At 44.3% G+C, this 25095-nt stretch overlaps 1 protein-coding gene across 12 annotated transcripts in view; it reads left to right on the top strand.

The window, feature by feature from the left end:
* Positions 1-24470, top strand: part of znf438 (zinc finger protein 438) — a 39661-nt gene extending 15191 nt beyond the window's left edge. For 3 of the 12 annotated variants that reach the window (XM_076999608.1, XM_076999610.1, XM_076999607.1), the window contains 3 exons: positions 15539-17276; positions 19637-21281; positions 21495-24470. In XM_076999608.1, the coding sequence (XP_076855723.1) occupies positions 17228-17276; positions 19637-21281; positions 21495-22077 (2277 nt within the window). In that variant the 5' untranslated portion in view covers positions 15539-17227 and the 3' untranslated portion in view covers positions 22078-24470. Of the gene's footprint in view, positions 1-185; positions 958-15538; positions 17277-17724; positions 17842-19636; positions 21282-21494 lie in introns of those variants that run through there. The other 9 variants (XM_076999611.1, XM_076999609.1, XM_076999617.1 and 6 more) reach the window with 7 other exon arrangements.
* Positions 24471-25095: the final 625 nt, after the last annotated feature.

Raw genomic sequence — 25095 nt, 5'->3', positions numbered from 1 at the left:
ATAGTAGCTGTGAAAATGTGTTTTCACAAGTATACCCCATGATCACAGGCAGGATTTTTTTTTTCATGAATGATGCCAAAGATAACGGGCCAAAAATAATGTGATAGGTGAACCTTAATTCTTTTTTTTTTTGTCCCCATGAAAGCAGGCTTAAGATTTCCTACAGGGCTGTGAGCACTGGACAGCAGCCAGTAAGGCTGCGCTCAGGCACTGAGACCTTGGAACGGTCACAGAAAGGGGTTCGATCGCTGTACTTGACCAAAAAGGCTGTAAAAATGGCACCTCCCTCCCGTGAAAGCCCATAAAAGCATGATGCATCTGAGAACCATTCACTGGCTCTCGGAGCCATCGCTCTGCGCAACGGATCTGTTCCCATGACAACATTGAAAGGCTTTGAGGGAGCAGAGGAAGTTTGTGATCAATTTGAGTGATGTCACATGGTCACATGACACCAAATACATCATGCTGCAGGTTCTACACAAATGGCTCTTAGAGGGAGCAACTCTCCCAGGTAAAACTGTACAGGTTTAAATATCTCAGAGCAAGAAGTTTGATCAGAATAAATAATTAGGCTTACAGTGCCTGCTGAAATTAGGAAGAGCGCTTTTGGTTCAGAATCTTGCTTTTCATTCTTACTGGCTGTGTGCTTCTTCTCACGTGTTCATACCTGGTGTTTCTGGCCTCGGCGGAGCAGCGCATGACAGAGCGGTCTTCTGGCGCTAGCGGCCGGCCTCCTGGACGCCCAGGACAGACCAGAGCAAGTGGCGCCCGTGTCGTCTGACCCAAAAAGCGTAGCTGGCGAGGCCTGCTACGTTCAGCCAGCCGATGCGCCAGCTAATTGTCCCATGAGCGGTAATCGCTTCCAGGCCCCGGAGCTTCTTAACCAGCTGAGAGAGCCAAGACGATGCTGCCCTCGTGCTGCGGCCATGCCAGACATCAGAGCCTCTCAGACCAACGGTACATGCTAACCAGAACCACATGGAGTAGAGAGGGTTCATGGTAGTGGCAGGTGTGTGCCTGCAATGCACAGATGGAGATTGTTCCTAACTGCTTCTGTCCCCCCCCAACCCCCACCCCCCCTTTGTTTTTGTTGCTGGACCACCTTGCCGGTCAGCCTAGAATAGACATTTTCACTGACTGACAGACTGTCCATCCGTCCAACCCATTGTAGAGGTGGGCAGTTGCCAGGGGTCTCAGCCCATCTGTGTAGTGGCTACCTAGGCTAGGTTTCCAGCCCTGTTAGCAAAACACAGAAATTGGTTAGGAGTGAGGTTAGGCAGCAGTAAATACCTTGCTGGCTTTGAAGAGCTACTGCTGTTCTCCTGTTATTATATAACGTAGTTTGGTAATGGGTATTGGGTTTGATTTACATCTAAGAATGATTTTCACTAGTGGTAGTTGCTTTGTTGGAGTTTAGGTTAACTTCCTGGCTTATAATGTGGGATGTTCCAGACAGAGCTATGGGGATGAGGATTACTATGATTATTATTAATTTGTCATGATGGGGGAATTAGATTTGTGCTGCTGAGGACTTCAAATGTGAGAGAAGGGATGTATTACCTACTCAGCTAGCTAACTGGCTGGGCAGCATATCCGCTGCATTTTAACCTCAGGGGTTATCAGATCGTGCAGCCTAGTGGTTAAAAAAGTTCTATAATTATCTTTTTTAACCTCAACTATAAGGATGGAGTCTTTTTACATGATTTAATACCTTTGCTGAAGGCTGCTGAAATGCACATAAACAAGAGATTCAACTGTCGTGTTTAACAACGGCTACGAAGTACAGACTTCACTAATCTTTTGTCACTAGACTGTAGATGATATTGCAAGATAGCAAACCTCATGAATCCAAGGCTCACTAATAAGACCACTCATGTTCTGTGATGCATTTGGAGATGTACTGTGGACACTTGGCTAGAGTTTTCTGAAGAAGATGAGGGGTCAGTGAAACTGGGCTTGCTTAGTGTTGTTATCCCTTTATGCTTATTATTTTTCTCCATTTAAGTAGGCACTCTGATTGTCTGATTCTTGTTGGAGAGCATTTTAAGAATTATTCCAAAGGGCTTCCGAAGGTCTTTCTAAAATTCATCTTCAGAGTCACAACATGTTTAAAAGCACGCTACCTGTCTGTGATCATGGCAACACAAACCTGTGACCAAAACTGCGGTCTCACACAGGAAGTGGCCGCCACCCAACGGATATCCTCCCACCTCCCACGGTTAAATAGAACCTTAAGTTAGGATAGACCCGAGAGAGAGAGAGAGAGAGAGAAAGAAAGAGAGAGAGAGCGAGAGAGAGAGAGAGGTTCATTCTGCTTTGTAATGCATCTGCGTGTCTTAATGGAGGCTGTTTTAGAGCTGCCAGTTTGTTCTCTTGTTATAGTGATGTTCCTCTCTGCTGCTTCCTGTGTAGTTCCTGTCCCCTCTCTCACCGTAGAGGGAGCGGACATGTCGTCAGGTAGGCGTGGCAGGCCAGTGCTCTCTGCCTGTGGTTGTAGTACAGGATGGGTAGAAATCACTCACGTACACTCTTATGTTGTTGATGCTTTTGTTTCTCTCCTTTGAGGTAATAAATCTCTCTCTGAAGCAGAGCTCTCTATTTTCAGGCTTGAAAAGTGCCACTCTTTCACAAAGCAGGTAGAGCTAAAAGTACTCTGTGAGACGGACATTCATACATCCATACCGGACCCGTGGTACTGGGCGCCGACATTCATATAACTGTACAAGATGGAGATCTTCAACGTAGGATTTATATGTTCTATTACAGCTCTCCCTACAACCAGGTCAAATAACCATGGTCAGCAGGACATTGATTACAACGCTGTAGGTTGTGTAGACACTGACGCTGGCTTTACCTGGAACTGGCAACCAGGTTCGAGCAAAAATGTGGAATAGCTAGAGGTGCTTGGAGGTTAAACGAATGCCACGGGAGAGCAGCTATCACCGTGTTCTTAAACACACCGAACACTTTGAAAAGATGTGGTTGATCAAATGTTCTTCAAGAGCTCAGAGGACAGCAGGAAAGGAAACAGTAGCGTTTCTAAACAGGTTATTAAAATGTATATACTAAATATTTGTGCTCTGTAATGAACTGCAAGTGCAACTCCCCGTTCATGACTGGAGAATGACACATGACTTAACCAGACACTGGATTCCTTTCTCATTGGGTTTATCTGTAGGTAAGATTCACCTCACACTGTCGGAAATAAATGTGAACCGGGAACTGATGAGTCAGCATTTTTTCCCTTCTCTCCTCTCTGAGCCCTCTGCAGGGTACCTGAGTATTTGTCCTGTGTGCAGTGTCCTGGTGCTTGTGTTCATCCTCCGTCTGGTCCGTCGGTGTGCCTGTCTGTTTTCATGACAGAAGGACAAACACACACTGTTGTCTTTTGTCATTGGCCTAAACACTCTTGTCAATGAGTGGAAGGCTATTGGCTTTATTTTTTTTTAAGCAGCTATTGAGTTTTTTTTTTTTGCCTGTGTACTCCTTCCTCCCACTCTTCCTCACTCTCTGCCGCTCCTCATTGGCGGCTGCTCTGTCCCAGTGGCCTCCTTCTTTCCGCTGTCCTTCTTCATCTTTTTCTTGACCTGAAAATTAGCCATTATGCTGAGGAGGCTTTGGCAGCAATCAATTCGCTACGCTAAGTACGCTAAGTCCCTCAGCTGCGCGGTAAGGTCACCTGCGGCTAATCACTAACAGGAGACATGCCCCCGGATTTCTTTTCCGCCTTCGTATTTGCATGCGGTTAATTTAATAAGTGGAGTCAGGAGTGGGTGAGCTGAACGAAATGTCAGAAGCATTAAATAGTTACACAGTGAGGCGGGTTTTGCGCAGTTCTTTATAAGCACAAGGAAGGAGTCAGCAGAACACCCTTGGCTCACAGGGTACCTGGGTGTGCTGGATATTTTAATGAGGCTAGATGTTTTAATGACATTATCAGTGATTGGATAATTTATGAGGTGGTTTGGTTGTTCATGCGCAGTGTAGGTCATCCATCACAGGTGTGCAGCAGAAAGCCTAACTGAAGCACTTCACTGCCAGCCTCCGGAAACTTCCGTCACCTACTGCTGAGTAAGAAAGCAAGGTGCTTGGCATTTTAGAAAGCCATTCAGTTATTTTGTGGTGTAACAGAACCTGAGGGGGAGGGTAGATTGTAGGTGAAAAGATGTTAAAGCTTCTAATCATTTGAGTATCTCTGACAAAAACGTGCACATAGACACACGCACGTCTGGTTTGTGAAGGGATGGAGTGTGTGTCTCAGCAGAAGGCAGTGCGCCACCTACAGGAGGTCTGTCTAAAAGTTGCACACAAATTATGCCTGAATTTAATTTATTTTTTTATTTCTTCCACATTTCAATTCCTCATACGTCTTAATTTGTTGTTAATGTGTTTGAATATGAGGATAGAAAATAACCAATATGAAGGAAATGGATTAGTTATATAATAATGCATCGAAGGTGTAGTACCTCTGTACAGCTTTATCCTTTCTGAAATGCTTAGTTCTTTTGGTGAAGAATTGTTTCCTGCCGGTGTTGTTGGACATATTGAAGAAAAATGCTTTGAAGTCTTGGACGGTTTTCAACACTGGTGAAGTAGTGACCTTCTTATCATCAGAAAGTGAGTTCACTGGTTTTTGTTGCGCAGAGAGCCGTTAAAAAGCAAACTCGTCTCTCTCTGCCCTGTTCACATCCACTGCTCTCTCATAGCCTTCTCTTCTTGTATTTTGGCCCAAATGTAGTGTGCTTTGAGCCAACCAATCTCAGACAGGTTTGGTCCGGCGCCGACTCTAGCTCTCTGCTGATTGGCTGATGGCCCCTGTCTCGGGTTGGCTGTTCGGCAGGGTGTCTGTTCATCTGCTGGCCCACTCTCCCTCTTTCTGCCACCTGGGAGGAGGCAGAAGGGAAAGTGGGGAAGAAATTGTCTATTTGTAAAAATGTACAAACCCACCAAAACCTTAGATGTTCTGTGCCAGCACTACTCAGATGCAGTCCCTACATTTATGCAGTTTATGAAGTATTGTACCTTTTGAAATCTAATGTGGATAATCAGACTGTGTCTACTCGGGTCAGTTGGCTAGATAAATTGTTTTGTGATATCTTCAGGGAACTGGATTGTTATACAATTCTGTTTGCTCCTATAATAAGCATTCTAGCACATTCTGGTACTTTTTCACATGTTCTATAAAGTTCTAAGCGGTAATGAATTAATTACCACTTTTGGTTCCTATTATTTAATTAGGTGATTAATTTTAGTTAAATATATGTGAAGAAACTTCCAGGGAATAGCTCTAGTGTACAGGAGTGAAATGATTTAAAAACAGCACATTTCATTGAAGTACACAAGGATCCAGAGAAACAGGACAGCGGTCCTTTATCAGTCCAGACAGCCCGGCTCAATGTCCCTGCAGACGTCTTCTGTCTGTTTGTGGAATCGATGGTGTGTTGAGTTTCTGTACTTCACTGAGTTAGAGGGGGTGCTAAACTGGCTCCTGCATCATGATTTTTGCCACATCAGTGTATATATGCATGTATATATGTACAGTGTATATAAACCCGTATTGTGAAATACAGTTTCCAGAGAAATAGGATGTGCTGGAAGACGTCCTTTATCAGCTGTGCTTCTGAATTTGTAGAAAGAGGATCCAAATGTTTGCATCTTAGCATTCATCCCATGAGGCTCTAAAGTTACAACAGTGTTGTTGCTTTTCTTTGAATTTCCTAACTTAATTTCCATAGCAACAGCTGGCAATGCACACAGATACTGTAAGTCATTAATGCAATGTCCATTAGTGCTTTAAGAAGCTTCAACATCTATCTATCTATCTATCTATCTATCTATCTATCTATCTATCTATCTATCTATCTATCTATCTATCTATCTATCTATCTATCTATCTATCTACACACACATATACAGGACATCCACTTCTATGCCTTTCTATGTCTCTTCCATGCAACCTGCTGATGACACTCTGCTTAATTTTATACACCTGATAATAATTTGGATGGTGAGTGAATACTTTTGGCAATATAGTGTGTGTGTGTGTGTATGTATGTGTAATATTATATAAAGTATTAATAAATTAATGTCCTGAATGTTCCTGAGTGGCCTGAATTTAACTCAATAACGTGTCTGATTTAAACCCAATAAAACATATGGGAGAGAGCAGAAGATGGCAGTTCACACGTGCTCGCCATCCAGCAAGATGGAAGATGAATGGGATTTGTTGCTTAAATCCAGATGTACCGAGCTTGGAGAGGTGCATCCAAGAAGACACTTAGGTGCAGTTGCTGCCTAATGGGCTTCTACAAAGTAGTGAGTAAAGGGTCTGAAATCATTTTGTGAATACAAGATTTAGATAGTGCTTTTTAATTCATTTTTAAAAGTTTCTAAAAACTTCCCCTGCAGAAAAAGCTTCTTCCTTATGGGGGAAAAAATTACAACTGGCCAATATCCAAAAATTTAATTTGCAAAGTGTGCAGCGCACACTCCGATCAGCCATAACATTATAATAATCTCTAGATTTTGTCCGTGGTTCCTCTTCTAATGCTCACATGCCCATGGTAAGAACTTTTGGAGGAGGACCTGGTTTGTCTCAGGCTCTCTGAGCTGTTTGTGGTACAGTATCCCTTATGTGGGAGCAGAACAGACTGAGCTGACCTTTGCTCCCACATGCCTCAGTCAGCTTTGGGCACCCATGACCCATGTCGCCTCTTCACCAGTTGTTCTTCTTTGGACCACTTTTGTTGGGTACTAACTACTGCAAACTGCTCTTCTTTGGGCTACTTTTTTTAGGTACTAACTACTGCAAACTGTTCTTCTTTGGACCACTTTTGTTAGGTACTAACTACTGCAAACTGCTCTTTGGGCCACTTTTGCTAGATACTAACTACTGCAAATTGCTCTTTGAGCTGTTTTTGTTCGGTACTAACAACTGCAAACTGTTCTTCTTTGGGCCACTTTTGTTAGGTACTAACTACTGCAAACTGCTCTTTGGGCTGTTTTTGTTAGGTAGTAACTACTGCAAACTGCTCTTCTTTGGACCACTTTTGTTAGATACTAACTACTGCAAATTGCTCTTTGGGCCATTTTTGTTAGGTACTAACTACTGCAAACTGTTCTTCTTTGGGCCACTTTTGTTAGGTACTAACTACTGCATAATCTTCTTTGGGCCACTTTTGTTGGGTATTAACAACTGCAAACTGTTCTTCTTTGGACCACTTTTGTTAGGTACTAACTACTGCATAATCTTCTTTGCGTCACTTTTGTTAGGTACTAACTACTGTGTACCAAGAATACCCTGTAAGCCCCGCTGCTTTGGAGAAGCTCTGACCCAGTGAACTAGCCACCACAGTTCTCCCCTTGTCAAAGCCGCTCAGATCCGTACGCTCGCCCATTTCTCCTGCTTCCAACACATCGTCTTTTAAGAAGTGAGTGCTCACTTGTCGCCACGTATATACACCGCCCCTTTACAAGCACCACTGTAACAAGATAGTCAGTGTTATTCACTTCACCTGTCAGTGGTTTTAATGTTGTGGCTGATAGGGGAGAGAGAGGGAGGTAGAGAGAGAATTGATTCCTCTTTAGGTTGTTCTTTTTTGACAAGCCTTTCCATGCTATAGGGAGCCCTCGGGCGCGCATGCATTATTCACACACGTTGTGGATCCTCTTTCTCCCTCACATGCTCACGCGCAGAGGTGTAGAAATGAAAGCGGTCCGCTGTTAGCACTCCAGGAGCAAATGGACAGAGCAAAGCCCTTTTGTTAAGACATGAATCACCAGCCACCACACAAAAGGCTACTAGCTGAAACATTGTTTGAAGGAGAGAGCGTCTGGTTACTGTATCCGTGCAGGGGTGACTAGGATCAATTCGAAGTGCTGACTGTTTAACTGAGTTCTTGGTGTTCTCTTCACTGTGACTAGGGATCAGGGAAAATCTGCTGTGGAGACAATATTCAAATTGTGATTCTGGTCCTAGGTCAGCACTGAATTTGTGTATACTTGTTTTGCAGAAGTGCAAAGGCCTGACAAACACACAAGCATCTCTAATCCTATATGTTCAGATGTGGGACCAAAAATACAGATTTTGAATAGATTGTCATCATGCTTCTACACAAACTACTTATTAAGATCAGCACAAACTGTGGACAGGAAAGTAAAAAGAAGTAAACTTGGATAAATTTAGAAGAAGTATATTTCCCTGAGGGACTTTCAGTCATACTGGGTCTTCTGGATGCCAAAAGCATCTGATTGCTTGAATCTTAATTTGTTGTCTTATGCGGAGATCAGATGAGAGCTTTTCCGAGCCTTCTGTTCCTATCCTCCGTTTGGAGTTCGGGTACGACTTCTACATTCCACGAAAGGAAGTCTAGCTCAGTTCCCCCTTTCCCCCCAAAATTCAAATTTATAGTGTTAAACCAAGTTTACACATGAAACCTTTTCTACAGAAGCACTCCCAAAGAGCCATGCGGAGCGGAAGCAGATTAACTGTCTGAGCCTTCGTAAAAGTGACAAGGCAAATCAGACAAGTATACATTCAGACACGAACTCCCATCTTCTTCCTGTAGAGTGTTCATTGAACTGAGTTAAGGTTCACCTGCCTTACTTTCCTGCGAATACAGATTTCGCATTACGTCGTTGCACTTGAGCTGTGTCATATTTATGATGGGTTAGGTTTCATGGTTAAGTTTAATTCAGCGACCTCTAGTAGGAGCGGCCTGCATCGGTTCACTGGGTCTCTCGGTCATGTGTCTCGTAATGATGACATCAGTGTAGCTCTCTAATTGAGCTTTAATGGCAGCGTGCTGAGCTGAAGGGTGTAATTTCGTTCTCCTTCCCTTGACGCGCTGCCGCTCGCAGCTTATTTGGGCCAGCGTGCAGCTGTGTGTGATTCTAACCAAGCCCTGTCAGCTTTGTTTGCGGCTGTCACTAAACCAGCGTTTGGAAAAAGGCAGCAAAGACACCTGGTGGTTATTTTATCAAGAGACTCTGCAGGGCCGGATTCCCTCAGTGTGTCTGTCCTCACACCTCTGCCCCAAGTTCCAGCCCAGAATGAAAGAACCACGCGTCGATACACTGAAACTCGGGGTTTACAAAGGAGACACAAGGCAGCAAGACCGGCAGAGGTTTGAACAGGCAATATAAGTGTTATTTATCTTCAGCCCTTCAGAACATGCAGCTAAATGGTGTGTAGTATAAGGCTGATCCTGAATGGAACACTAGAACCCATTCGTTTCTTATGTCTTAAGAAAGAAATTGCTGGCAAATGTAACACTGGTTCTTGTGTTTGGGGTAATCCAGACCCCGTGTTTCCAGAACATCAGTTGTTGCTGTTATCCATTATTGCTGTATTTAGTCACATTTATACTTGTGCTCCTTATGTATGCTTTGTATCCCTCTGTATGATCTAATTGCTAGTTAGATCTTAAAAGTTAGCCAGCAAAAACAGTGATTCAAAGGCTAAATATTTATTCACTTTAATATAGTTTTTGAGTTCCTTATGCATTATTCATAAACAGAGAAGCACTCTGCAATGCTTTATGAATAATCTATAAGAAGGCCTTAATAATAGGCTGCATTTTTCTGAAGGGCTAATACCTCCTCTGGTGTTGCCTGGGACTGGCTAATACTGTGCTGAACCGTTAGTGAGGTCAGCTGTCTAAGAGCATCTGATTGTTGTGCTTGCAAATGATCTTTTGATGAACACGCGCACACACACACACACACACACACACACACGCACAGACACACTAATACAGACATGCATCAGCTGGGAGTTGGTGATAGGACTCCAGGGTGTTCTACACCACATAAAAGCAAAAAACATTTTCTTATTATATCACCCTTTTACCCAAGTCATCATTTATTCATATTCAAAGACTTAAATAGAGACCATTTGTGTTTGGACAATGAAAGCGTGTTGATTGTGTGTGTGTGTGTGTGTGTGTGTTTATGGAGGGGAGGTCTCTGGAAGCATGTGCATTGGTGCTCAGTAGATCTGCTCAGCTGTTAAAGTGCCTGTGGATGTTTGTGTTCAAAGGTCACAGTGTTACTATATACACTATATTGCCAAACTATTCGCTCACCCGTCCAAATTATTGGACTCAGGTGTTCCAATCACTTCCATGGCCACAGGTGTATACAATTAAGCACCTAGGCATGCAGACTGTTTTTACAAACATTTGTGAAGGAATGGGTCGCTCTCAGGAGCTCAGTGAATTCCAGCATGAAACTGTGATGCCACCTGTGCAACAAATTCAGTCGTGAACTTTCCTCGCTCCTAAATATTACACGGTCAACTGTCAGTTGTATTATAAGAAAATGGAAGTGTTTGGGAATGACAGCAACTCAGTCATGAAGTGGTGGGCCACGTAAACTGACGGCGCAGAATCAGTGGATGCTGAAGCGCATAGTGCGAAGAGGTCGCCAACTTTCTGCAGTCAATCACTACAGACATCCAAACTTCATGTGGCCTTCAGATTAGCTCAAGAACAGTTTGCAGAGAGCTTCATTGAATGGGTTTGCATGGTGGAGCAGCTGCATCCAAGCCATACATCACCAAGTGCAATGCAAAGCATTGGATGCCATTGGCTAAAGCATGACGCTACTGGACTGTAGGGCGGAGTGACAAATCGTGCTTCTCCGTCTCCATACGCTTCAGCATACCAAGACATTTTGGACAATTCCATTCTCCCAACTTTGTGGGAACAGTTTGGAGCTGGCCCCTTCCTCTTCCAACATGACTGTGCACCAGTGCAAGGTCCATAAAGACATGGATGGCAGAGTCTGGTGTGGACAAACAGTTTTGACCTCAACCCGATAGAACACCTTTGGGATGAATTAGAGTGGAGACTGAGAGCCAGGCCTTCTCGTCCAACATCAGTATGTGACCTCACAAATGCGCTTCTGGAAGAATGGTCAAAAATCCCCATAAACACACTCCTAAACCTTGTGAACAGCCTTCCCAAAAGAGTTGAAGCTGTTCTAGCTGCAAAGGGTGGACCAATGTCATATTGAACCCTATGGATTAGGAATGAGATGTCACTTAAGCTCATATGTGAGTCAAGGAAGGTGAACCAATACTTTTGGAAAAGAAGAACTTGGAAAGAGTGTATGTGTGTGTATACGTGTGTGTTCTGCTGAATGAATGAATGGAGGTGTCAGGATGCATCACTCCTGCTGTCTGATGCTCACTGTGGCCACACATGCACCTTTAATTCTGCCGAGTGAGCACGTGAACTGGTGCCCGCACTCTCGTGCCCGCACTCTCGTGCCCACCTCTCGTGCCCAGCTCTCTGTCTCACCAGCTCCGTCAGGGCTCCTCCACACAGCACGCAGGTCAGATGATTAGTTCACTCAGGCATATGAAGGAGTACTAGTCCCTGGTTTAGACCTTTAAACATTTATACATAACGCTCCCATAATTCACTTCACATCAGTGTGAGCTATGCGGAGTAGGGGCCTGCGTCACCGTTGGATGGGCAGGATGCCGACAAGCGTCTTCTCAGGCTTGGGCGTTTACTCTGGACTTGATTGTGTGGAGTGGGTTGGAGGGGCTGGGGGAGTTGCTCAGTGCCCGTTACGGTTAACATTATACAGCTTACTGGACAGCTTAAATCACATTGGGTTTTCTTCAGTGCATGACTGAATTAGACGAAGCAACTTATGTGACTATTCAGTGAAATGGCTGTATTTGTGTATAAAAGTTATCCTGGTCAAAATGGAAAACATCTGGATATGCAGAATGTTACAGATTATATGCTGCGTATCATATATATATATATATATATATATATATATATATATATATATATATATATATATATATATATAGACACCGAGTTTACAAGTTTAATGAATTATTGAAGTGAGGAAGATTGTATTCCTTCAGCAGTTTGGCCCAGTAAACAGGAGATGGCTGGTTAGTAATCCTGATGTTAACGAGACCCTGGCCTTGCCACTGTGTAGTGTAGAGCACACAGGCCAGCGTACAGCTGTATTTCCTCTCTGTTTACTGTTTCTGGGAGACCGAGAGGTTGATGCATCTTTTAGCAGTAGAATCCCAGGAGAAATGCACAGTCCCTCTCTCACCATGGGCCTCACTATAAATACAGACAGCTGCCGCAGTCGCTGTCTAGCGCTCGCACTGCCTCATGCTCCGCCCCTTAGCCATGACGGACACTTCTGTTCCAAACATCTGTGGGAATCCCCCGTGGATGGGATTGAACTCTGAATCAAAATAGATATCTCTGTTAGGAATGCGTTATTGATTTGAACTGGTAATGCGGGCTAACAGCAGTGTCTAGTTAAGTGTAACCATACTCCCTTTACTACTCCCTTTAGTTTGTCCACTCTCGAGATGATTTACTCCGCTCAAAATGTGATTCCTGTGAAATGATATTAGTCATCTGGTAGTTATAAAGGCAAGTGATTATGCTTTCATGAATAAAGTTTAAAATTATTATTTATAAGTTGTATTGGAGCATAAAGCAAACTAATAAACAAGGATAACAATGTTTGTGTCGTGGTCCGCCCCTAACTCCGCCCTCCAGCTTGTAGGTGTTCAGTTATACGCCTATGTGAGTTTCTTAGAGAGTAAGTGTTCATCTTTGTTATTTGTTTCATCTCTCTCGTCTCGTTATGTGTTACACTTGTGTAGTTATTGTGTCATTGTTTTTAAGTGTGCGCGTTGCCTACTTTCTTTGTCAGTCTGTCTGGCTTCAGTTCCATTATGTTTTACCGTAGTGTCATTAATAAAAGTCGCATGTTAAAAAGACTCTGTCTGCTCAGCATCCTGTTAAGCAGGAACCAATCACGAACGCAGATGTAGTGTGAATGTCAGCACTCGGGCCGGATGGGATTTTGTTCTGGCAACCAGTTCATTTACTGATCATTTGAGCATGATAGAAACAGTAGTAGAACATGATAAGTGCTCTCGATCGATACCTGCCATCTGAAAGCCCAAGCATTGGAGCACACTGGTTTAGTAAATGGCTCTTAAAATGAAAGATGCGGAGAACTTTCTCATTAAAGACCCAGGGCCGAGTCTGGCTCATTTAACAGCTTTACTGTTGGTTGCCACAGCGATTACGGCATGGGTTCCCTTTGATCTTGCCAGACAACATTTCCCAGATTCTCCAACTCCTCAGAGATGGAAGAACACCTGCCAAATTAGGAGGTCTCTCTCTCTCTTTCTCTTTCTGTCTCTCTCTCTCTCTTTCTCTCTCTCCCTTTCTCTTTCTGTCTCTCTCTCTCTTTCTCTCTCTCTCTTTCTCTCTCTGTCTCTCTCTTTCTCTTTCTCTCTCTCTCCCTTTCTCTTTCTGTCTCTCTCTCTACCAGTTTCTCTCACACACACCTCAAACCATTCCTGTCTTCTCTCCTCTTTCTTTCTTTCTTTCTTTCTTTCTTTCTTTCTTTCTTTCTTTCTTTCTTCCGTTGGGAGATGTTGAGAGATTACTTGGTAAATGGGTGTTTGGTTGGACACTGTTGATCTCACTGAGGTCCCCAGCCGTCTCCCCGTCTGTATAATAACAAACCCAGCAGCATTTGCTATTTCATTTACACGATTGTTCCTGTTCGGGTGTACAAAGTAAAGCCTCCACTTCCTGTCTCTGGCACCTCGTTTAACTTCTCGCCTTTGGACCGCTGCACCGGCGTTGCTCATCTAGCAGACTGGATGTGACGCGCACTAGCTGTATAAGGCTAACCGTGCTGCTGCCGGGGGTTAGCAGAGGAGCATGTGCTGGTGAGGTCAGGTGACACGTACACAGACGGACCTGCACAGCTCCATATGTCTAAGCATGGAGTCTTTCCTCACCATTGTAACAGATCTCAGGCTGTTTTAAAAGAAGCGCCAGAGATCTCAGTATCTGAGTTCACTGTTAAAGTCCCTGAAGTTCCCAATTCCCCAATAAGGACAGAGGCTGGTGCTTTCATGTCTGCTCCAATATTCTCTCTAACATAAAAGAATGTGCATATGATAACGCGCTGTTTTTCTTGTGCCTTGCTGTTCTGATATGTGGAATGTAGGCCCAATGTTTTTGCATGAAGAACGCAAGCTCCTTTCCTGTGATCACACCCCTTCCTGGTGATCTCCTTTAAACTAGCTACCTCTTCAGTCACCGCTACAGGGAAATATGAGGTCTCCTTCCCCTCTGGTAATGCCTGGATGGACAGATGGATGACAGGATGTCTGTATTTAACAGTCATTTTCTCTGTTTGTTTGTTTGTTGTCTGCTTTTGTATAATCAGCATTCTGTCGCTCAAATGTAGAGCCAGTGAAATTCTGAGCAAGGCAGTCATGTTTATCAGCAGGATGTGATTTCAGTTTACCAAGACTAACTCGCTGTACACAACTTGACAAATTCACCAACTTTGCGTGTGAATCACCAACATTTTAAGTTTCTCACGACGTCGTGTCTAGTTCCGAGAGACTGGTCCTGTGCAGACGAACGAGGAGGTAGAGATGATGAAGGCAAGCAAAGGGTCCAGGAATGACGGTTGAGATGGAGAGAGAAACCGAATGCGTAGAGAGTGTCATACCGTACTGATGCCCACTGGCAAGTGACCCACTTAATGAATACAAATGTCACACTGCACTGCAAAAGGTCACTGAAAGGTTCAGGAAGGTGACTCACACTCGCACACACACACACAACTCCTTGCCTCTAGACAAAACACACATGTTTAACCTACAAGGAGCAGCAAAAACTTAATTTCTTGAACCAGAAGAGTTAATAGTATACTCTCAAGTTTTCAGGTGGCTTTTGGTAATAACGTTTGCAGTAAAAGTTTCATTTATGAACAGAATTTCTCCACTATCTACATAATCGGTTTGACCAGGAAAATATGAAACATTCCAATGCAAAGAACGGAGAGATGAAACTAGTGTAACAGACAGGAAAGGCTGACATACACCTACTCGTTAAAAAAAGAAAAACAATTCAGATTACGAAGACAGACTTGGCGATGTCAGGTAGGGTAAGAAGTAGATAACATCTGAAAGTGGGTTTGTTTGGTAAGACTTTGATATTGACTTTCTGTTGTGTTTGTTCATTTGTAATAGAAATGACAGCCATATTTGTTTTATTCGAGACAGGAGCACACTGTACTGAGAGGCTTTCATCATGGCGCCGCTAGCGAACTGTTGTCACTTGCATGTCATCAGAAGAACATCAATAAAGTGTTTTGCTGGGCTTCTCAGGATGGTTTAGCTGTGTGTTTTTTTCTCCTTCGCTCAGCACGTTCCGCTGCAGAGACGCTTTACCTTCCAGACACACCCCCCATCACACATAGCACAAATATAGATACAACACACACACACACACACACACACGTTTAAAAGTGTGAATGCAGTTTTTGTTTTTGGATGCAACCTTATGGAGAATAGTGGCATGGCAAACTGGGAGGGTGGTGTGAGAATGGCCAAGCCTGCGGCTGACCCAGGAGTGTGTGTGTGTTTGTGTGTGTGTGTGTGTGTGTGTGCGTGTGCGTGTGCGTGTCTGCTCTCGCCTCTGTGTGCCGACACACCTTTTTGCAGCATGGCCCGCATTTGCAGTGCACATGCGGCGCACACCAGGTCGCAGGTCTGGTGACCGCATTCGAAGGGTCAAAGTTCAACACTTGGATTTATAGCATCCTGTTGGGCTGCAGTGCAGCATCGAGGCTCCTCACAACAGAAACAAGCATCACTGCCACGAGAAGGTTTGGAGCGCCATCACACTGCCTCAGTCATACAAATATCTCACCGTCCAAAAAATAAACAAACAAATGTGATCTGGTTTGAACAGTATTCAAATCCATCATGTCTGCACTGAGGTATATTAAATCACACTTGACTCAGACTGTCAGTGCAGATATATTTGCTGTTTTTTTGTGTTCAGATGTACTGAGATTTACGTATTGATTAGTTCACATCCTGCATGTCCAGGCAAGCCTGTAGTTTTGAAATTGGAATAGATTTTTCCTTTTACATTGATTAGCTCAGGTGACAACTAATGGCCAGAGTCTGTCTGTGTGCACATGCATGTGCCTGTGTGCACGTGCACGTGTGTACTTAGCAGTGAAAATGGCTATTGAGGTAGAGACTAGGTCATGTTTGCCATGCGATAATTTGCTGTGTTAATGTAGTTTAACTGAACGACATGTCAGGTTAACTGCTTTATTATTCAAGGGTATTGCAGCAGATAACTGGGATGATTGCGGCGTGCCTCTGGTGCACTGCTGGACTCTCCAGTGTGTGTGCAGTTATAGGTGTTGGAGATGTCACTGGTTCCACTCCACTGGTTTAAGTTCACATGCTGCCGCCCCCCATCTCTCTCAGCAAAGCAATTAAAAATGCAGACATCTTTTCAGTAGCTCTGCAACACACACACACACACACACACACACACAATCCCATTAGTGAATTTGGGGTATAAAACTCTGATCTTGTGTTATCAAAAAATAAATAAATAAATAAATAAAAAAGAGCAGTGAGATGTTATTTATTGTCTCGATTATAATTTCTTTGTTTTTTGGGGTGTTTTTGTGTGTCTCTTACTGTGGGAGTGAGAGGAGGACTACAGGCTTTGGTAGGCTCAGTGGAAGCAGACTCTCTTAACACACTCCCCATGTCCACCTCCCTTATCTCCCACAGATCCACTCCTTTCATCTCCCCCCACCCCCCAGACCTGCAGGGGCACTGGGCTAGCCTGCACCAAAACACTGCCCACACAACACACACACACACACACACACACACACACTCCAAAGCTGCTATCACACAGCCACAGATGAGGACCCTCACCTACAGGCCAGAGATCTCATAGGATTGAGTGTGCACACACACACACGCACACACACATACACACACACACACACACACACACACACACACACTAACCCCAATCTTGCCTCCTCCTCTCTTGTTTCCCTTTTATCCTATCTTCTCCCTGCTGTTGTTTTTCTACTTTTCAGTCCACACTAATCTTCACCCCCATGGCATCTGGAATGTCCTCCAGTTTTGAGTGAGATAGAGTGTGTGTGTGTGTGTGTGTGTGTGTGTGTGTGTGTGTGTGTGTGTGTGTGTGTGTGTGTGTTAGACAGTGTGACAGGAAGGTAGATACAAAACTATGGATAAAACACAAATAGGCTCAACTAACTATTGTGATTTAAGGTATGTGGTGTTTTAATTATACATTAGCCACTGAGTTCTTTTGTTGTGCTTTGAATTGCAGAGACGGCAGCAATGAAACCCCACGAACAGCGAGTCAGTCCACAGAAATCGCACATGCAAAGTGAGTATGAAGATTACAACCCTTCCACACACACTCACCACTCCAGCAGGAAATTATAGCCCAGTGCAGTTGTATTGGGCTGCGACACACTCAGCCTTATTAAACGGACTGTTAATTGTACGTTTGGTTTGAGAACGAATGCTGTAACAGAACAGGATATACCTATGAAAATGAACATTACCATAACCCAACTGTGATTTTGGTTATTCATGTCTAAATCTATATGATATGCTTGGAACTTTCCAAAACAATGCAAATGGGAAACATGGCTGTGAATTAGCTGAAGGACAATAACAGCCTGTTCCAATGTGTTCTTAAAGATGCTTTACTGCACGATGCTTGGCTTAAAGTGGTCTTAAGACTGCACTTAAGTCCAGCAGCGGTTCTGCTGAGGTCAAATTTGGGTATTATGTGACAAAATGATGTAGCTTGTCACATTTCTATAAAGCAGAGAGTAAGTCGTAGTGAGGTCTTCTCAGAGCTGTGGACAGGTTTTCAGATTGGTGAAGCTCTCCTGACCCAGTGACCAGCGCATGGCCATCTCAGCACATTCTTTTACGCATGGGTGAGGCACACACACAAATTTACCAAACACACACCTACACACACATTCATGCACATGCGTGGCTTGGCCATAAATCCTCCACTAACATAAACACCAGACCATCACCTTTGAACTTCTCACCTCTCACCTGCTAATCTGTCTAGCTGTTCTGTCTCATTGTGTATCTGGCTGTAGCTAAAAATACATCTTTATATCTTTCCCTTTAACAAATCTATAGCTGCTATGCGTGGTGTTTTTTCTCCTCAGACTAGCAGGGAAATCCTACAGAGAGCTGACTTGAGCTCTCCTGCTTCAACATCGTTTTAGTTCTCATCTTCTACTAACTTTCACAGGAATACTCATGTTAGGCTCTTTAGTAGGAGATGGAATTATATAATACGAGTGCTATGAATCCCTCACATAGAGAAAATAAACAAACAAATATGATCTATGATATGGTTTGAACAGACTGGGAAAATATGATGACAAAGACTAGACAGTCTGCAGTACAAGCCCTACTGAATACAGTATTCAAATCCATCATGTCTGCACTGAGGTATATTAAATCACACTTGACTCAGACTGTCAGTGCAGATATATTTGCTGGTTCTCTCTGCGTTCAGATGTACTGAGATTTACGTATTGATTAGTTCACATCCTGCATGTCATCATAAGCACCATCATAAGCAGACAACTGTTGCCATGTGCTTACTCATTAGCGATCTGGACCCAACATTTGTAAAGCTGCAATGTGACAATGCAGGGTGTAATAATAATTTTTTTTTTTAAATAATCGTTTTTATTTGTCTTTCACCATTTTTTGGTGGCCTTGGCAGATGATCACAAGGCTATTTGACTGTACGATTGGTCCCCTTTGATTGATGCTAATACATGCTTCTTGGTGTAATCTAGAATTAATGTCAGGCAAAACCATCTGCTTCTTCAGTTGGGGCCAGGACCACACCTCCACACGGACTGCTAAGTTCTCTGCTCTGACCTGAAGTCACAGCTGAGCTGAATTTAACTGACCAAATAGAGTATTTCATAGCATATGTGAGAGGAAGTACTGAGGGCCATGCCCTCTCAAAATAAGCCATCCTAACCAAGCTCTTCCAGGTGTTCATCTAGAAACATCCACAGATTGTGTGCTCGCACATGTGCGTGCGTGCGTACACGTGTTTCTCCATGTCTCCATCTTGGACAGTGAATGAATTTTCACAAAAAAGAAATTCATGCTTTTACAGCTGGCGTTTCTGAGAATAACTACATACAAAGACAAGGAACTCAAGTGCCCTTCCATACACTCCCCACAGTTGAGTTTCCTTAATGCTAAACAAAAGAGACTTGCTTGTCCCCGGCTTTTCCCCCCCCTTTCTTTAGACAAAATGACGTAAATTGCTGCTTTGTTACCCATCATATCACACGTTTTATAGGTAGATTTTTCCTATGTGTGTATCTGTATATCTGTGTAGGGTTGATTTACTCTTCATGATGTATAGGTACTGCCTTTGGGTTAGCTTTAGTTCTCCGATGGCCCTTTATCCCCGTGGGAAATGTGTGCTTGTGTGAACACAGGGAGGTTTGCCCTTACTGAGCAACAGCATGAACAAGACCTGCACACTGAGTCCAAATCAAAGGGCTCTCAGTCTGTGGCCCAGGGCAGGGTGGGTTGGTGGAGGTGTGGGGGTGTGTGGGGGGGGGTGCGTGTGAACAAGAAAATGGTGGAATACGTTTAACAGCCTCTCCTTTCATTATCATTATTTTTCGTTCTGCAATTCTTAAGCAATCGACGCATTTCCTGCTGATCTTTTGACAGGTGAGGGCCGCCCCATGGCCCCGATGAAGGCTCTTCACTTCCGCAGCATTGCCCCTAAAGCCCCGGCACTGGGGTCGTCCTCCGCGGTGCTGTCCTCCTGCCAGCCACCCACCATCCTTCCTGAGGCTTCCACGGCTGTCAGCCCCAAATCCATCCTGGTACCGGCGCAGAACTACGCCCTCATGCAGGTGGCTGGACAAGAGGGTACCTTCTCGTTGGTGGCCTTGCCTCAGACGCCGCCACAACATCAAATCCAGAAGAACTTAAAGCTTCCGATTCCTAGGTACCAGCCGATGAGAGGCAAGAGGGGCTCAGAAAAAGCCAGTAGTCGGACACAGAGCACAGCTAAGGCTGGTCCACCTTCACAGACGACATCAGCTGCAGTAAAAAACTCTGTTGTCTCTGATTTGGGTGAAAGTCAAGAACCATCATCTGAACAGACCGTCAAGATGGGCTCCGCTCCTTCGTCTGAAGTCTTGCTTCCCGACAACCCTGCGTTGTACCCAGGGTCAGAGACTGAGCCGGCGCTGGACAGAAGCGTGGACTCCCTCCACGCCCTTAGGTACCCCACTGGGGTCTCTACAGCCACGCTTGTAGCTCCTGTCAGTAACAGCTCGCCCATCAAAGCCCCGGCAGAAGGGGCAGCCTCCACAGGGAGCGCCATTACCGTCCTCTCCCCCACCATCTTCAGTAAAGCTGTTCAGATCATTCCCACTCCCCCCAAGGGCAAGCTCCCCATCCTCCCTTATGCCAAGGTGAAGAACTCCCTCCTACCATCCGGCCTCACCAGCAGCTTGTCACCAGGGAAGACCTCAATTGTGGCCAAAGCCAGCCCGAAAAGCCCCGCAGACATCAAAGCCAAGACCACAGACAACAGTGCCAGGAGCAATTGCCTCTTCCAAGATGCAGATGCCACCCACTGCAAGAAATCCCCTGGCAAGAGGCGGGGGAGGAAGAGGAAAACCATGGAGGACATACTGGCCTTTGAGGCGAGGAAGAAGAGATCTCTGTCATTCTTTCGCAGGAGAGTACCAGAGAAACCTCCCTCCAGCACCCAGACTTCTTCCGTAGTGGACATTTCGAAAAAATATCGGAGTATTCGTCCAAAGCCCATTTTAGTGATGGAAACAACTGTTCCCCAACTTGTACCTCTACCTTCAATTTCTGCCTCAGAGAACCTTGACCAGGAGCTCATCCTGGGGCAGCCAATGACGGGGAAACCCTTGACTGCCACCCGCCCCGGCATAGTCTCCATCCAAGCCCCCAGCCATCAATCGGCGGCTGAGAACAGAGGCAGCGGCGGGTTCTTGTACGTGGGCGGTCGTCCGCTCCACCGTTGTCCCACCTGCAGCAGGTGCTTCCAGTTCAAACATCACCTGCAGAGCCACATGAACAGCCACAGTAACCTGAGGCCGTACGGTTGCCCCGTGTGCAGGAAGGCCTACGCCCACTCGGGCAGCCTGAGCACACACATGAAGCTGCACCACGCCGAGGGGAGGCCCAGGAAGAGCCTGCGCTGCGAGTTCTGCGAGAAGGCGTTCGGCTACGTCGGCGTCTACTTCAGCCACCTGAGAGAAGTGCACAGGGTCATACTCACCGTGGAACCGTCAATCAGCCAACACGAGGAGAACACGCCTATCGAAGGGTACAGGACACACACTTAGACACACACAGATATCTCATGGCAGATAACCTGATGTCTTGCCTGTTTATTAAGCAATTTTAATACGTTGCTTATTCATATCGTTCTCACGTTTTAAGTCAGGGCGAGCAGTTACTTGTGTATATTTTGTTGTATAAAAAGTGTCGCGTGGCTAGTCTGTGGAACACGTGGCCATTTTCGTCTTGTGGTGTCCAGGTGTGCCGACTCGGAGGACCAGGCCCCGGAGCAGCGCGTCGACCCCGTGGAGCTGCAGATCAAGTGCGGCCGCTGCCAGGCCATCACGCCCACGTTCGCCGACATGAAGCTGCACCTGCTGTATGTGCACGGCGAGGAGGTGCAGGTGCGCCTGCGGGACGGGGCGGTGCACGGCGGCCGCGAGGCGGAGGACGAGCTGGTGAAGCACGCCGCGCACTACTGGAGGCAGCTGAACGAACGCCGCAACCTGGTGCGCTGCGGCAGCTGCGACGAGGAGTTCTTCTCCTTCTCCAAGCTCAAGCGCCACCTGCACGCGCACCACCAGGGGGCGACGGAGAGTCGAGAGGAACGGGACCAGCAAGAGGGGGGAGGTGAAGAGGAGCACGTTGACGGGTGGCGGGCTAAGGCCGTGAGCCTTAGGTCGGGGGCGCGCTTTAATTGCATTCTGTGCAGTGAGGTTTTGGATAGGAAGCAAGACGTTCTGGAGCACTGGAGGGGGCGTCACAACTGTGAAGAGCCCGCCGTGCTGTGGGAGGTCCTGGACTCCAGAGAAGATGACACACCTGCTCATAGCCCAAAATAGCATCTTGCGCTGGGTATTTTGATAAAGATGCGAAAGATACGCAAGTTAAAGCACAGCAAAACAAATGGCAGAAAGTGGACCGCAACCTTACTTTCATATTGTTTGGCACTGTAATTTTATGGTATTGACAATGTTTTTATATGGATTTAATTTATAAAAAAATTTTTTATACGTTACGGCTCATTTTAGTTGCATTTGATTTTATTTTTTTTAAAGAGAGGATTTTGATTGGGCAGTTTGAAAAACAGTATTTCAGAGCATTTGTTTAGTTAGTGAGCATTGCATTAGTAATTCAAAAATATGTAATTTTTGATGTCCTCATGAATGCCAGCGAGTATATGTTAAAACAATAATCACTGATTTTGTGATGCTGTGGTCATATGCATTGAATGGTAGCGACAACCACTTGTTTTGAATGGCTCAGGCATGTGTGGCAAATGCTTCACTAATAGAAAATGCAGCAACTGCAAAACATCCTTGCTGTGCCAAGTCACTGCATGAGTAGCACACACGTTTCTGTTTCTGGTCTGAGTCACGTTTCTGGTCCGAGTTGTATTTCCAGCAACTAATCAACATTAAAGGAATAGTTCAGCCAAATCTGCTAATATGGCAACCAGGGAACAAAAGCCTGTATCCAGCATGGTCTCTTTTGCATGATAGTAATTGGCAGCTATTAGCTGAACTGTTTCATCAAGTGCTTTAATCCAGGACTAGGATCCCACCAATGCAAAAGTGGCCTGAAAACGAAAGAAACTCCAGCTTGAATAAAACTATCAAGCCTGCATTTTTCATGGTGGCGTAAAGCATTTTTCTACATGTGGAAGCTGTGCTTCTGAATGGCTACAAACATTAACGCACAGCTTCTGCTTAAGGAGCAAAAACTAAATGGTCTTATACAATCACAAACATAATAGCGTTGGAGATTTTGACATTGCTTCATTGGTGGTGTTCTCAATCAAATTTGCTATCTCGTTGCCATCTCATTCTAACCTATGGGAGATCACGTTTTTACTCGCACACTGAATACACATATGGTTATTATACAAAAACCCCACCCAGAGTTTTAACACTTAGTGTAAATATGCAGAAATTATTATAGAAGTTGGAATTTCTGTTTGGCGTTGCACAGTAGTGACTATGAAATGGTGCTGATGTAAGACTTCTTTGCCACTCCACAGAGCTTGGTATGCCTCTGGCCCTCATCCTAGTTCTACACTTTAATGCATTGCTGTCAATTCTGAGGTGCTGATCTTGGTTAAGAATTCCATACTGAGATCTTAAATAAAAATAAATAATTTTATATACATTTTCTAATCTAAGGCCACACATAAAGATGTTCACTTTGTGTGTGTGTGTGCAGACATATTGTTGATGTTCATTGTTGTATTGGATAGGAAGAGAATTGCCAGTTTAAAAAGTAGATTTATTTAAATATTCATTTTTTTTCATTTCCTTAAGGAAAGTTCCACAGGGTAAACGAATGTATATTGAATGTTTCAAAACTCTACCAAATGTTGTTATATATGTGAAATATAGATAGATTATATATCTATATATACAAATGTAGGTACATGAAACATACAGATACATAGATATTATATATTTGCATAGAAGACATGGTTCACGCTGCTGATGTATCTCAGTACAGAAAAGATTACAGATTTGAAACCTAATGTGGCATTAATAGCTTAGTTCCAGCTTTAAACCCCTCTGTGCTGTGACCCCCTCTCCACTTCTCATGAAAGCTGGGGCATATTTTACCTTAATTAATTATCATTTTTAAGTCGTCAAACCCCACCCACCCCTGCACCCCCCCCAACAATACAGAGTTATTCAAGCATATTAACTATATATCGAGAAAATTGTGTTGATCAAAAGGGTGATACAAATGCATGAAAACAGCTTTGCAGACTGTTAGTGTGACAATCTGGAGTTTAGCGAAGGTGTTGGAGCAGTTGAATCTTGATTGCAGTTAGCAAAGACTATTAAGATCTAATGCTCATCTTAAAACACTCTTCTTTTGTTGAGTGCTTTGCCCAGTGGTTTAAGTACCCCAACCAACCACCCCACCCCTGCCTGAACTGAAATCAATTTTTTGCCCTTTTATGGATGAAATACTACATTATGCTTATAACTGCAATTTTAAACTGACTGACATTGTGTTAGAATTGTGTCAATATTATATATATATATATAAAACTCGGTGTCTCTAAAAGTGAGGTCTCACATGACAATTTGCTTGTCCATCACTAAAGATTGTCCTTTTGTCCACTGTGATAATTATTTAGTCTTGTTGTATGTGGCTTTAGCCTCTGCTCTCACTGGATTGTGCTCTTGTTTTTGAGAAACCCACATAACTTAGTGCCTCAATAAAGAAACAGTGACTAAATCTAGTTAGGCTTCTGCTGAGTTTATTTATTTCTCCACTGTATTCTCTGTATGAATTGAAGGGAATGCACACAAGAGGAAGTATCTAGGGAGGGGTGTGAGCCAGGGATTTCCCAACCTCCAGTTTCTGCATGTCTCCATTTGTGAGTGCAGTACATACCTGGAACTGCTGATGGAGAGACTGTAGAAGGGAGAAAGAACTTGAGAACTTTGGACTCCTTGGTGGTTCCTGCTTTGCACCAGAATACAAAACTCTGAAATGTCCAAACATCCTAAAAACTGCCATAGAACAGTTTTTGGAGTTTGAGTTGAGATATAACGCAGATGAATCGGTGATGACCAACAGCAAGAAAGTTAATCAGTCAGTTTTTCTATATTTCTTTCAGAATGAAAATTATGCAAGAAGGATTGGGTTAGCTCGAGATGTTACTCTTGGCTAGATAAGCTCTTGGAGTCATAGATCAAATGAAGTGAGTTAAACTGGTTTAGGAAAGACAGGCAGAGGGGGAAGCCATGCAGTTATTCACAGAGGGAGTGGAATGAATGATGTGCTAAAATGCTATCTGTGCATGGATAACTTCCTATTATTTCCTGGTCTAATTGAATCAGTTGATGGATCTGAGGGTTCCA

This window comes from Brachyhypopomus gauderio, chromosome 3, assembly GCF_052324685.1.
Source record: "Brachyhypopomus gauderio isolate BG-103 chromosome 3, BGAUD_0.2, whole genome shotgun sequence".
Classification (NCBI taxonomy): domain Eukaryota; kingdom Metazoa; phylum Chordata; class Actinopteri; order Gymnotiformes; family Hypopomidae; genus Brachyhypopomus; species Brachyhypopomus gauderio.
The sequence above is the reverse complement of the archived record's forward strand: the minus strand, read 5'-3'. Positions and strand labels throughout refer to the sequence as shown.